The sequence below is a fragment of the Trachypithecus francoisi genome, unplaced genomic scaffold, assembly GCF_009764315.1.
Source record: "Trachypithecus francoisi isolate TF-2019V2 unplaced genomic scaffold, Tfra_2.0 Lachesis_group12, whole genome shotgun sequence".
Lineage (NCBI taxonomy): Eukaryota > Metazoa > Chordata > Mammalia > Primates > Cercopithecidae > Trachypithecus > Trachypithecus francoisi.
In genome coordinates, this window is record NW_022681457.1 from 116788796 (window position 1) to 116803144 (window position 14349).

The 14349-nt window shown below is 42.4% G+C and overlaps 1 protein-coding gene across 14 annotated transcripts in view; it reads right to left on the reverse strand.

Annotated features, from left to right (window-relative positions):
• PER3 (period circadian regulator 3) overlaps positions 1-14349 on the reverse strand; it is a 62326-nt gene that overhangs the window by 39498 nt on the left and 8479 nt on the right. For 10 of the 14 annotated variants that reach the window (XR_004441119.1, XM_033228522.1, XM_033228521.1 and 7 more), the window contains 5 exons: positions 13095-13146; positions 7864-8012; positions 5679-5757; positions 3708-3814; positions 3006-3162 (listed from right to left, as the gene is read on the reverse strand). Coding sequence is in view for 13 of the 14 variants with exons in the window: in XM_033228522.1 (XP_033084413.1) it covers positions 3006-3162; positions 3708-3814; positions 5679-5757; positions 7864-8012; positions 13095-13146 (544 nt within the window). In the remaining variant the exon portion in view is untranslated. The remainder of the gene's footprint in view (positions 1-3005; positions 3163-3707; positions 3815-5678; positions 5758-7863; positions 8013-13094; positions 13147-14349) is intronic. The other 4 variants (XM_033228528.1, XM_033228527.1, XM_033228525.1 and 1 more) reach the window with 1 other exon arrangement.

Below are 14349 nucleotides of genomic sequence, written 5' to 3' on the forward strand. Positions count from 1 at the left end.
CTCAGCCTCTCAAAGTGCTGGGATTACAAGAATGAGACATTAAAGTGTATTTTAAATCAGTAATTATGTAATGCAAAACTGATCAATCTGCAGACAATAAGGAGACAGCCTTCACGAAACAGCAATAAAAATGCCATGAAATATTACGTTGCTGTGTATGTGAAGTAGGAGTAAGAGAGAAAACTTGGCTGCAGTCTCCACTTTCACTCCTCCCCAAGTGAATGTTACTCTAGCTCACTCAGTATGGATTTTACCTATGAGAGCTGAGGACACCTGACCTGCCTGCGTGCAGTGCTGCTGGGAAGGACTGAGAGAGATAGGCAGGGTCCCTTGCTAAACAGTCTCGCAACCCCCTTCCCATTTCAACTGTCACACTTACCAAACTCTAGTTATATATGACAGTGCCATTTTTATTTACTGTCTCTCCCATTACAGTGTGGGTTTCCTGATGGTAAAGAGAACGTTTTGATTACCATCACATTCTCAAGGCCTGGTACACTGTCTTACACAGAGCTTTATACTTTATAAATATAATGAATAATTATTATTTTATGAGCAAGATGAATACCTACTAGACCTTAAATCCTTTCCCTCACATAATCTTTGTTGTTAAGATGTAAATACTGGTGTAATTTTTAAAAATACTGAAAACATTCTGAATATTCACAATATTCACTGTTGCGTAATTTCACATATATTTCATCAAAGAACTGAAAAGAGAGCTTCAGAAATCTAGGCTGTATCTTTAACTCTGACTGGGGCCAGGGAACACAGACCATCAACGAGCCCCAGATGGAAGCCTCATGGAGGCATCTTACTGGCTGTGGTTTCCTACATTCATGCCAAGCAACCATCGGATTTCATGTTCATTTCCCAATAGGTTTCCGTACTTGGGGCGGGGAGGTTGGGAGAAGGGACAAAGTCCTTTCTGAGCAATACAAATGGTAATTACTTGGCAGCTGTATTTCTTAATAATCAAATTCGTTTTCTAGCACAAATCAGTCTCATGAGTTAGGGCGGCCAGTTGCCCATTTCTTCCATTAAGTTCTATACATGCTCTGCAGAGAGGCCAAACCCTGGAGTAGAAAGAGGTAAGAGCAACCTTGAGACCTCTTCTCACCACGGCTCTGCACATCATCTCTACTGTAATATTAACAGGTGATTCAAATACGTCTTACTGGTTCTCAGTTTCATGTTCATGTAGACAATGCTGTATAACAAGATACCAAAAAACATAACTTCTCAATCTCAGCATGATACTGGAGTCAAGTAAAATTTCCATGCTTAAAAAAAATAGACATCAAAGGGAAACCTAGAGCCAGGTCAAAAGGCCTAGAGTTCAATTAAAAATGGACCAAAGCGTTGGGCATGATGGCTCACACCTGTAAGCCCAGCACTTTGGGAGACCAAGGTGGGCAGATCATTTGAGGTCAGGAGTTCAAGAGCAGCCTGGCCAACATGGTGAAACCCAGTCTCTATTAAAAATACAAAAAATGAGCTGGGCGTGCGCCTGTAATCCCAGCTACTGGAGAGGCTGAGGCAGGAGAATCGTTTGAACCTAGGAGACGGAAGTTGCAGTAAGCTGTGATCGCGCCACTGTACTCCAGTCTAGGTGAGAGAGTGAGATCCTGTCTCATTAAAAAAAAAAAAAAAAAAAAAAAAAGGACCGAAGATTCAGGGGCCTAGGGGTACTGCAGCCTACAGGAGGTAGTGGGCCGGGTTGGTCTCATTCCATTCCACATGATGCTGTTACATGGACATGCAACAGCAAGCAAACAAGCCAGTGTCGGCTGTGCTGCCGGGAAAAGAAGTATTAAAAAATGGACACAGGCCAAGCGCAGTGGCTCACACCTTCAAAATCCCAGCACTTTGGGAGGCTGAGGCAGGAGGATGCTTGAGCGCAGGAGTTTGCAACCAGCCTGGACAACATAGCAAAACCCCATCTCTACAAAAAATACAAGAATTAGCTGAATGTGTTGACAGGTACCTGTGGGCCCAGCTACTCGGGAGGCTGAAGTGGGAGGATCACCTGAGCCAGGGGAGGTTGAGGCTGCAGTGAGCTGTGACTGCATCACTGCATTCCAGCCTAGGCAACAGAGGGAGAACTTGTCTCAAAAAAAAAGAGACACAAATAAGTGGAATTTGATGGCAGAAGGCTGATACAAAAAGTTTTTTTTTTTTTTTTTTTGAGACGGAGTCTCGCTCTGTCACCCAGGCTGGAGTGCTGTGGCCGGATCTCAGCTCACTGCAAGCTCCGCCTCCCGGGTTCACGCCATTCTCCTGCCTCAGCCTCCCGGGTAGCTGGGACTACAGGCGCCACCACCTCGCCCGGCTAGTTTTTTGTGGTTTTTAGTAGAGACGGGGTTTCACCGTGTTAGCCAGGATGGTCTCGATCTCCTGTCCTCGTGATCCGCCCATCTCGGCCTCCCAAAGTGCTGGGATTACAGGCTTGAGCCACCGCGCCCGGCCATAAAAAGTTTTACATGCTCACTAAAGAGATATTTAAAATAGAGAGGAAAAAAAACAAAAAAAAAAAAAAGAAAAAGAAAAAAACACCTGTAGGTCGTAGTATCTACACATAACCGAAATTCATATTTTATTTCCTTTCAATCCTCTTTTCCTTATTTCATAGTATGTTTATGTTTTAAACATAATTATAATCATAGGTACAATTTTGTATGCTGATTTTTATATTTAATGTGTCAAATATTTTTCCATGTTATGTGATCTCTGCAAAAATTTTCATTGACCAGCATAATAATACATCAAGCAAATATTCCAGATTTTACTTAATGATGGACATTTAAGCTACTTTAAAGCTGATATTATGACTTACTTTAAGGCTCATGGTACATATTGTCAAACTATCTTCCCAAAGCACCGAAAAAAAAAATCTATGCTTTATTTAGTTCATGTGTCAACTAAGTCAGAGGGCAGTCAATAAGCTAAGGAATATTATTTGATACAAGAGATGTTTTAGAAAATATGAAAACTGACTGGCTTACGTTCGAACTTTATGCCGACCAATGATGAAAGAAACCTTCCGGCTCCAGGGATTCACAAAGCTGGACCAGCTGGAATCCAGTATGATGTAGTCTCCATTTTGAGTACAAAATCGAATGGGAGAATGTTCAAAGGGAGGATGCCCTGCATACTTCAAGACTATATAAAATAAGACAAAAATAGGATTTATGTAACATAGATACTGATTATAAATGTCCTTTTTAAGCCATTTATTTGTAAATGTTTTAGTGGTTTTTTTTTTTTTTGAGATTGAGTCTCGCCCTGTTGCCCAGGCTGGAGTGCAGTGGCACAATATTGGCTCACTGCAACCTCCATCTCCCAGGTTCAAGCAGTTCTTGTGCCTCACTCAGTCTCCTGAGTAGCTGAGATTACAGGCGTGCACTACCATGTCTGGCTAATTTTTGTACTTTCAGCAGAGGTGGGTTTCACCATGTTGGCCAGGCTGGTCTCCAACTCCTGGCCTCAGGCGATCCGCCCAACTCAGCCTCCCAAAATGCTTAGATTATAGATGTGAGCCACTGTACCTGGCCTGTTTTAGTATGTCTAAATAGAAAACAATTGCTTTAGCAGCTTCAATATAATGCCTATCTGGTTAAAGGTTGCGCTCTAATGAGATGAAAAGAAAAATTACAACAAATCAATGAGAGAAAAACATTTCCTCCTATAAAGGAGTAGGTCCTGACCTTTTTGGTGTATGGCAACCATCAGAGAACGATCTTCAGGGTGCAGGTAGCTTAGGATCGATGTTCCGATCAGGTCCTGAGGTAGGTAACCCAGCAAAGGCACTGCTCTGGGATACAGATACACAACACAGGTGGCATGTTATACTCATCAGGTAATTCTTACAATTTATATGTTTTTAAAAACACTTCTGTATTTCACTCTAAATGTGAGACAATTTTATGTAAAGCTATTTATCTTAGCATTTATAAAAACAACAAAGAACCCAAGTGCCTATCCTGGGGGAAATGGCTGTATAATCTAACACGTTGGTTATCTGACACATTGCATCAAAATCATCTAGGAATTTGCTAAAATACAGATCCACAGGCTCGCTGTAAGCTTACTAAATCAGAATCTCTGGAAGTAAGACCAGGCATCTGTATTTTTAGCAAGTTCCTTAGAGGACTCTGATGCCCTCCATAATTGTGTTTATGTTGCCATTTAAAAGGTCTACAAAAAGCACATTGTAATGTAGAAAGATGCTGATGATGTTAAATGAATAATGCAGGTTGCTAATTCATACAGCATAATTAAGATTACATAAAAACAATGTCAGGTGCGGTGGCTCACGCCTGTAAATCCCAGCACTTTGGGAGGCTGAGGGGGGGCAGACTGCCTGAGGTCAGGAGTTCGAGACCAGTCTGGCCAACATGGTGAAACCCCATCTCTACTGCAAATATAAAAAAATTAGCTGGGTGTGGTGGCGTGCGCCTGTAATCCCAGCTACTTGGGAGGCTGAGGCAGGGGAATTGCTTGAACCAGGGAGGTGGAGGTTGCAGTGAGCCAAGATCGCACCACTGCACTCTAGCCTGGGCAACAGAGTGAGACTCCATCTCAAATACAAAACAAAACACAACAAAAAAAACAATGTTACCCAAAAGGTAATATAAGATAGACAGACAGCTAGTACACAGAAATAGTTTCAGGATAAAGGTTCATGGGAAACTTACCATGGTAAGACTAAGGATGCCTCAGAAAAAACTGGATTCCATAAATATTTTCCATGTGTAGAAACCCACAAATATTTTCTAATACAAGAGATTTAAGCTATTTTTAAAATTGTATTTAGCTGAATTTTCTTACTTTATACAGATTAAGTATTTCACACATTACTATTTGGTTTCAAGGTAAATACTATCAAATACACTCATTTTCAGATGTTAAATTTTTTTAATAAAAAATTATCAAAAAACGTTTTTGACATTTTTGCTTTACAGTTATGTGTGGTGTGGTGCGTTGGTTCCCAGATTTTTGAATTTCATGAGTAAGTAAAATGTAAAAATAAATATGGGGAAAAATTGTGGGATACTGGTGTAGTGATAGTGATATTTACTTTTTCCAAATAAAGATATTAAAAAACAGCAACAAGCAGTAACACCTACCTACTATCACTATCCTTTAAATAACAAAGACTATTTCAACATCCCCCAAAAGCAGGAAGGACAGAAGTTCAGAAGTTCAAAATAAAGAACAATTCTTTATAAAAAATAATCTGTTCTCCCCACCTTCGCCTCCACTTCAGACTAACCAAAATTTCATCATGAACTGTTTTGAGAAGCACTTGGCAAGTGGAAATAACACCAGAATAGGTGCTAGAAGACCAGAGTCTCGGTCCCAGTTTGAGCGCAGATACTATACATCTGTTCTCAGCAAACTGGCCACTGGGTTCATTATCTTCTCTGTAAAATGAAATAATTCTTGGCCCAGCTAAAGCATACTGTTGAGAAATCAAATATAACTTGTAATCACGTTCTCATGTGCAAGATATTTATATTAAAAATTTAGACAACATATATTTCCATTTAACAAAGATCAAATAGGCAAATGGACAGATTTCAGTTATATAATGTGTAAACATGCAAACATAAACTTCTTCACATTTATATTTATTTTCAGAAACAAATTTATTTTCGGCTTAAAGAAGTGCTTACCTTTCATCCACTTCCAGAAAAACACACCCTGGGGTGTGTGTCGTGGTAAAGATTCTTTTATTCACTGGGATTCGAAGAGCTGTGAAAAAAAAACAAAGACCCATTTAAAGGCAAATATCTGATTAATCATCCACTTAACTAACCACTTAACATATTAAAAAGAGAACAAAATCTATATGAAATGGCAGAAATCTCATTTAGGGCCTGGCCTTCAAGCAGCCAAAGCTACAGTTAAATAATAATTTCATCACTAACTACATTTTAATTAGGTAAAAATGTGAAGCCTATTAAAGTCAATTTTAAACACAGAGAGAATGAATGTGCACATTAAATAGTTTTCTTTTTTTTTTTCTTTGGAGACAGTCTCGCTCTGTCCCCCAGGTTGGAGTACAGTGGCACGATCTCGGCTCATTGCAACCTCCGCCTCCCAGGTTCAAGTGATTCTCATAACTCAGCCTCCCAAGTAGCTGGGATTACAGGCACCTGCCACCACACCTGGCTCATCACAAATACTAGTTAAAACTGGAGTGACTGAAAAGTTTAATCAGATTTAGTAGCTGCATATAACTAAACAAACAAAAATACTACAAATATTATTTAGTACCATATGGATATTCTTAGTGTAATAAAATTGATATGGTCAGTTCTATTCTAATGCTTGCTTTAATAATGAAGTGTGGCCAGCCTTGGTGGCTCACGCCTGTAATCCCAGCACTTTGGGAGGCCGAGGCAGGCCGATCACTTGAGGTCAGGAATTTGAGAGCAGCCTGGCCAACATGGTAAAACCCTGTCTCTACTAAAAACACAACAATTAGCAGGGTGTGGTGGTGGGCGCCTGTAATCCCCGCTACTCGGGAGGCTGAAGTATGAAAATTGCTTGAACCTGGGAGGTGGAGGTTGCAGCGAACCGAGATCGCAACACTGCACTCCAGCCTAAGCAACAGAGCAAGACTCAAGGAAAAAAAAAAAAAAAAGTGATTGATATATTAGGGAACAATCTGAGCAAGTGCTAATATCTCATTTCCTTGTGCACTATTTTATTTTCAAGAAACCTTCAGTGAATGCAGAAAACAGCATCCAGTTGAAAGGAACCACTTACATATACACAATAACAAGTGTGATGGCTGACATCTATAATCCCAGCACTTTAGGAGGCCAAGGCAGGAGGATCACTAGAGCCCAGGAGTTCGAGACCAGCCTGGGCAACACAGTGTGACCCTGTCTGTACAAAAATAAACAAGATTAGTTGGGTGTGATGGTGCGTGCCTGTGGTCCTAACTACCCTGGAGGCTGGGGCGGGAGGATCACTTAAGCCCGGGAGTCTGAGGCTGCAATGAACCATGATCACACACTGCACTCCAGCCTGAGTGACAGAGCAAAACCCTGTCTCAAAACAAAGCAAAACAACAAAAAAAGAATACACAAAAACATGCATACACACCTCAAACATCTACCTGCTACCTCAGTCCATCCTGTGCTATGACCCATATTTATTGAAGTGTTTGTATATTTCCTAATCATTTAACAGGTATGAAATGATTATCATTTTTGTTCCATTTGTCTTATTTTTAATATGCAACTTTTTTAGTTTTGTGCTCCTAAACCCATTTTTCCCATAAGCCCTGTGGTTTTTATTGTATGACTGTTACTTAGGATGGTAATTTGTAGGAAAGCATACGTCATTTTACATCTGAACTGACTTCTCAGTAATACATGGAAACTGCCTATGTATTGATATATGCATGATATATGCATTTAGAAATATAGTTCTGCTCGTAAAAGATAAAATACACGTTTTACTCAGGGAGTTTCAAAACACTTCAAAAACATAAAATCACTCTTGTGGCTTCTCTGGGAAACAATTTCAGCACTCTTATTTCACACAACACAAACAAAAGGCCACACTGACTGGGTCACCAGCAGAGGGAGGACTAGAAGACTGTATGTCACCAAATCCTGTGCTGAGACCATTCGTTCAGCCATGCTGACCATGAAGGCAATGCCATACAAGAAGCCAAAAGTCGTAAACAGACACATCAATGAAAACCAGCTTCAAACGCCTGAAGAGTTTAAGGGTCAAATTGGAGACCCAAGAGCTCTTTTTTTGTTCTATGACTGACGTAAACGGACTTTCCCATGTTCCTATCTGATTGCTGACATTTCTGCATCTTATCTACTGATTTACCTTCATAACCAGAGTGAATCTTTTCAACCACAGTGAGACAGCAAGGTTCCGATTCCGATTCTGGCTGGCCAGGACGATGTACATAAATCAGATAGGGGATGATCCGGAATGGGGAGTGACGCTTCTCCTGCTTTCTGTCTTCACCCCCACTGAGGAGATTAAAGATATTAGTGCTGGTCCTGATGCACCCTACTGGCCCATGGCAAAACAAGGCTGGGAGAAATGTTTTATTGGTAATTTCCAAGAGAGATATACCCACATCTAAAATGTTTAAACATGTTTGTTTTCAAAAGAAAGAATATAGTAGCTTAAATTTTCTATATTATTCAACAAGTAAGAGGTTGTGTAAAGAACTGGCTTAGCTTACTGTGAGTGTAAAAACAGAATTAGTGGTTCCATGACTTTTCTCCTAGCCTCTATGCACTGAATTCCCAGTTTGACTTTTCCCCTTCTGCTATGAAGAGGGACAAGCATAATCGTCTCATCTCACATATCTACATCAGGTGTCACAAGAGAGAAAACGGGGTCCCCTGCAATCATCCCCTGGGGCCAGTTCTCAGTCGTCCCTTTCTACACTCTCTAAGAACCAATTTTGTCTCCAGCTTCAGTGATGAGGGCCCTTGCACGAGGTCAGGCGCTCCATCCATAAAGGCATCTGGCTGAGGAGGAAAGAAAAAGTTGAGGCTAAAACCAAGCTCAGCAAGCCCTGTCCCTGGCACGCTCCTTTCCACTCCTCACAAGAACCTCTCGGCAGGGGCGGCTCTGATGACCTCAAAGATCACAGCTGCCCAGCAGACGCTTCTACTGGCAGATGCCACTTCACCTAGAAGTCAAAAAGCCCAAGACTGAATTCACACTCCCCAACTTTTACCAATCACCTGTTTACTCTCTCGCCAGCACGTAAAGGTGTGACTGCCAATCCTAAGGAGGTCTTTAGTGCTGCCAGAGATTCTCTAGTCTGTTCCTACTTCCCCCTCATCTTTTTTTTTTTTTTTTTTTTTAAAGACAAGAGTCTTGCTCTATCGCCCAGGCTGGAATGCAACGGCACAATCTCGGCTCACTGCAACCCCCACCTCCTACCCAGGAGTACGCAGCCTCCTGAGTAGCTGGGATTACAGGTGTGCGCCACCACGCCCAGGTGATTTTTGTATTTTTAGTAGAGATGGGGTTTCAACATGTTGGTCAGGCTGGTCTCAAACTCCTGACCTCAGGTGATCCGCCTGCCTCGGCCTCCCAAAGTGCTGAGATTGCAGGTGTGAGCCACCGCGCTCGGCCCCACCTTGCTCTTTCTCTTCTCCCACACACTCCAGAATCTTCTTCCACTCTGCACCCTCAACTGATGACCTTGCTTCCCATTTCACCAAGAAAAGAGAATCATTGGGAAGTGAGCTGTGTCCCGGTGCTGCTAACCCACATCCATGCTCACACCTTCTGGCTTCCCTCCCCATCCGCAAATGCATTTTTCAGGTTGATCCAGCCCAAGGGTTTTAAACGCCATTTACACGCTGATGACCCAAATATCTACCTCTAGCCTGGAAGTTTTCCTTAACTCCAGACTCTCATAGAGTCTCAACTTAGATATTCAACAGGTATCTCAAACTTAGCTTATCTAAAGCTAAGCACCACATTCTTTCCCTCCTCCTCCAGGAAGTTGCTTTTCCTAGAATTTCGTCTGCCTCAATAAATGGTAACTCCAGCCCCAAACTCCTGGTGTTATCCTTGACTCTTATTTCACACTCACTCCAAATATAACCCATTAATAAAATTCTGGTAATTAGCTCTTAAAAAATATCCAGAGTATCTCTTCTCAGCCTTTTGGCTAAGATCAAGTGTAAAAAAAATCCAGAATAGGCCAGGCGCGGTGGCTCAAGCCTGTAATCCCAGCACTTTGGGAGGCCAAGACAGGCGGATCATGAGGTCAGGAGATCGAGACCATCCTGGCTAATACGGTGAAACCCCGTCTCTACCAAAAAATATAAAAAACTAGCTGGGCGAGGTGGCGGGCGCCTGTAGTCCCAGCTACTTGGGAGGCTGAGGCAGGAGAATGGCGTAAACCCGGGAGGCGGAGCTTGCGGTGAGCTGAGATCCGGCCACTGCACTCCAGCCTGGGCGACAGAGCAAGACTCCGTCTCAAAAAAAAAAAAAAAAAAAAAAAATCCAGAATATACAACTATTTCTACCTCCCCTGGCATGCTGGCCTATACCCCGTACCTCTGTAACAGCCTCCAACTCCCCTCCCTGTCTCCCTTCTTCCCCCTCCAAAGTATCTTCAACACTGCAGCCAACACCAGCCTTTCATAATGGAAACTGTTTCTGGGCCAGGCACGGTGGCTCACGCCTGTAATCCCAACACTTTGGGAGGTCAAGGAGGTTGGATCACTTGAGGTCAGGAGTTCAAGACCAGACTGGCCAACATGGAGAAACCCTGTCTCTACAATAAATACAAAAATTAGCTGTGGTGGTGCATGCCTGTAGTCCCAGCTCCTCGGGAGGCTGAGGTAGGAGAATCGTTGGAACCCAGGAGGCAGAGTTTGCAGTGAACGGAGATTGTGCCACTGCACTCCAGCTTGGGGGGACACAGTGAGATTCTGTCATTAAAAAAAAAACAACAACAACAACAACAAAAAAAGGAAACTGAAATGAATGCTTCCTACCTCCGTTCACTGAAAATTCCTAGAAGCAATGACAGCCCTGCAGCAATAACCATCCCTATCATCCAGATTGGGTGCCATTTCCCACCACAAGGAACCAGGATCCTTAGAGAAATGACTGAGGCCACATCTGGGTTAAGGAATGTCTAAAATGAGTCTGGGGCATCTCATGCTTAAAACAATGGAAGCTGTCAAAGACCATGGGGCACTCTCACAAGGGTACAGGGGCCAACCCAAAGGGATTCCTACTGGCCTAAGATGGGACCATTTTGAGCCCTAAAACATGAATGAGAACTTTCTCTCTTAGAATGACACTCTGAAATATTGACGGAGGAAATCAGACGAGATCTGAGCTACACTGCCTGGTAACTTGGGAAGAGGGGGTTAAGGAACTGGTGCTGGCAGAGATCACACCAGACTGGCCAGGGTTCAAATTCTTAAAAAGCTGGGTGATGAGACCGTAGCAGCTCATCACATTATCTTTTCTTCTTTTGTGTTATGTTTGAAAATTCCCAGAAAAACATTTTGAAAATAATTAAGGGATAAACTGAAATAAAACACTTCGTGCAGAAGTCACAGGTCCCTGTGGTGTGGCCCGTGCTTCCCTGTCTTCTTCCATCCTCGCTCCTTCCACCACTCTGGCCACAGCAGCTCCATGTCACTCCTCCCACAGGCCAGGCATGGCCCACCCCAAGGGCCTCTGTGCCTGCTGCTCCCGCTGCCTGGAACACACTTTCTCAGACACTTGCCACCCCTCAGATACTAGTGTGGCTCACCCCCTGCCCTCCTTCTGGTCACTGTTGCCAATTAGGCTTCCTAAGAGCTCCTGGATCACCCTGAATACAACAGCAATCTCCCACTTCCCAGAACTCCCGCTCTTTGCTTTACTGTCTACACACAACTTATCACAAGCCAACACATAGGCATTTGAATATGTGTTTATTATTGGTCTCCTCCTCACAGAATTTAAGGTACATGAGGCAAGAACTCTGGATCCCAGCACTGACAAAGTGCCTGGCTCAGAGAAAGCACCCCAAAATATTTATTAACATCAGAAACACACATGGCACTTATTAGGAGGCAGGAACTGTTCTAAGATCTTCATACAACTCACTTGTGAATGATCCCTTGGAACAACACAGCCCCTCCCACTGCTGCGCCCTTCCTCAGGCCGTCCCTCCCAAGCATCCAGATCCTATGAGTTCAAGTACCCCAATTCCATGGAGTATTGGAATATTAGACTATTTCATCATGAGGGTTCTTCTTCTCTCTAAACATCTAGAGCATTTAGTAACTTCAATACTAAAACCAGCAATCACAATGTCATCTTAAAATACTTGCTCTTTTTATTATGAAAGAACATAATACATTATTTTCATCTTATATACATAACAACATATATAATATGTATTACATATATTACATATGTAACATAAAGGGAACACTAACAATATATTGCAGCAAATTTAAAAGATAAAAAAATTCAGTAGTAATTCCCACCAGCAATCAACCACTGTTAAAATTTTCATCTATTTTCTTCTGGTTCACTGTCTCTAGATCTTTTAAATCCTTCTCACAAATATAAATCTCTTGTTTTCTTTAAAGCTATTAAAAATTTCAAAAATTAATTTTAGGCCGGGTGCAGTGGCTCAAGCCTGTAATCCCAGCACTTTGGGAGGCTGAGACGGGCGGATCACAAGGTCAGGAGATCGAGACCATCCTGGCTAACACAGTGAAACCCCGTCTCTACTAAAAAATACAAAAAAAAACTAGCCAGGCGAGGTGGCGGGCGCCTGTAGTCCTGGCTACTCGGGAGGCTGAGGCAGGAGAATGGTGTGAACCCGGGAGGCGGAGCTTGCAGTGAGCTGAGATCCGGGCACTGCAGTCCAGCCTGGGCGACAGAGCGAGACTCCGTCTCAAAAAAAAAAAAAAAATTAATTTTAAATGTGACTGAAAAACAAAGAGCAAACAGAAAAGAGCCCAAAACAACGGTCATTTTAGTGTACTTCACATCTAGTGACTCTTATACAAATGCTCCCAGAATTAAGAATTATTTTTCTAGACTTTTTTCCTATCGTATTATTATTATTTATTTTTTTTTTTTGAGACAGAGTCTCACTCTGTCGCCAGGCTGGAGCGCAATGATGCCATCTCAGCTCATTGCAACCTCCACTTCCCAGGTTCAAGTGATTATCCTGCCTCAGCCTCCCAAGTAGCTGGGACTACAGGCGTGCACCACCACACCCAGCTAATTTTTGTATTTTTAGTAGAGACTCCGTTTCACTATGTGTCAGGGATGGTCACGACCTCTTGACCTTATAATCCGCCTACCTCTGCTTCCCAAAGGACTGGGATTACAGGTGTGAGCCACTGTGCCCAGTCTCCTACTGCATTATTTATCTAGTTTTCTCATGAGCATGTCTCTTCTCAATCAAAAACGAACTCCTTGTGGCAAGAAACAAGTCTTATTTTTTGTATCTTGCAACAGAAGTGAGCTGAATACACAACAATCAAACTAACTGCAAAATAAACTCAGAGTATAATCCACTGTTTCTGGCTTCCACGAGCCACTATACTTACCGGATCCTGCAGAAAAAAGGTTTCACCGGAGCACATTCATACCGTGGAGCTGTTAGAAAGAAAGATGCCTGGTCAGTCACTCCCTCTTAGCCAAGTCTTTCTCAGTGAAACAATGTCGTACCATTACCAAACAAAAAACTATTTTTTAAAAAAGAGAGAGAGGTCTCCTTGATTAAAATGGAACCCTCTTTCTCCATTTTGAGATCCAGTCACATCCTAGTATTTCCCAATTCTAGTATTGGGAAATACTAGTATTGGCTTTGGTACTGGAACCGTGAGCCTTAGGTGTAACAGTGAGAATCGGTTTTCTCTCTTCCCCTTATTACTTTCCATAGTTCCCAAACTGCCCATGTTCATTATCTCAAAGGTCAATGTAATGATCCTTGGACATAATTACTCTGGTGGTAATATTCCATTCCATTGTAATAGTCTGGACTTTTCTTTTTTTGAGATGGAGACTCGCTCTGTTGTCCAGGCTGGAGCGCAGTGGCATGATCTTAGCTCACTGCAAGCTCCGCCTCCCGGGTTCATGCCATTCTCCTGCCTCAGCCTCCTGAGTAGCTGGGACTACAGGCGCCTGCCACCATGCCCACCTAATTTTTTGTATTTGTAGTAGAGACAGGGTTTCACCGTGTTAGCCAGGATGGTCTCACAGTCTCCTGACCTCGTGATCCGCCTGGCTTGGCCTCCCAAAGTGCTGGGATTACAGGCGTGAGCCACTGCGCCCAGCCTACTCTGGACCGTTCTAAAAAATTGGGAATTCAGACTATTTTCAGCTTTTTAGCTATATAATTTTCTTTTTTTCTTTAAGCTCTTTCCTTGGATAAATTTCAAAAAGTTGTGTTCCTAGGTCAAATGATAGAATCGTTTTATGACTTTATTGTGTACAGATAAACCTCCAGAAAACTGTACCAATCTTCAGAGTTTTATTAATGTTTTCTCACAACCCTCATGCCAATGATTTCCTAGCAATTCTGTTGATTTCTGCATCAATTTTATTGATTTATGAGGTGGTAATTCAGATATGTCTAAATTTGCCTTAGAGGCAGATGAGGCTGAAATTTCTGCCCAGTGTTTGCTGACTGTATGTTATTTCCTCTGATTAGAGCTTCCTGAGTATCTTTTGGGCATTTGTTCACTGAAACAAGAAGTCCCCAGTTATAGGAAGCACGGAAAACTGTGAGACGTTCAAAAAATATACACTGAAGGTAGCATAAACAGTGAGAATCCAAAAGAACCAAAATATTGAATAAGC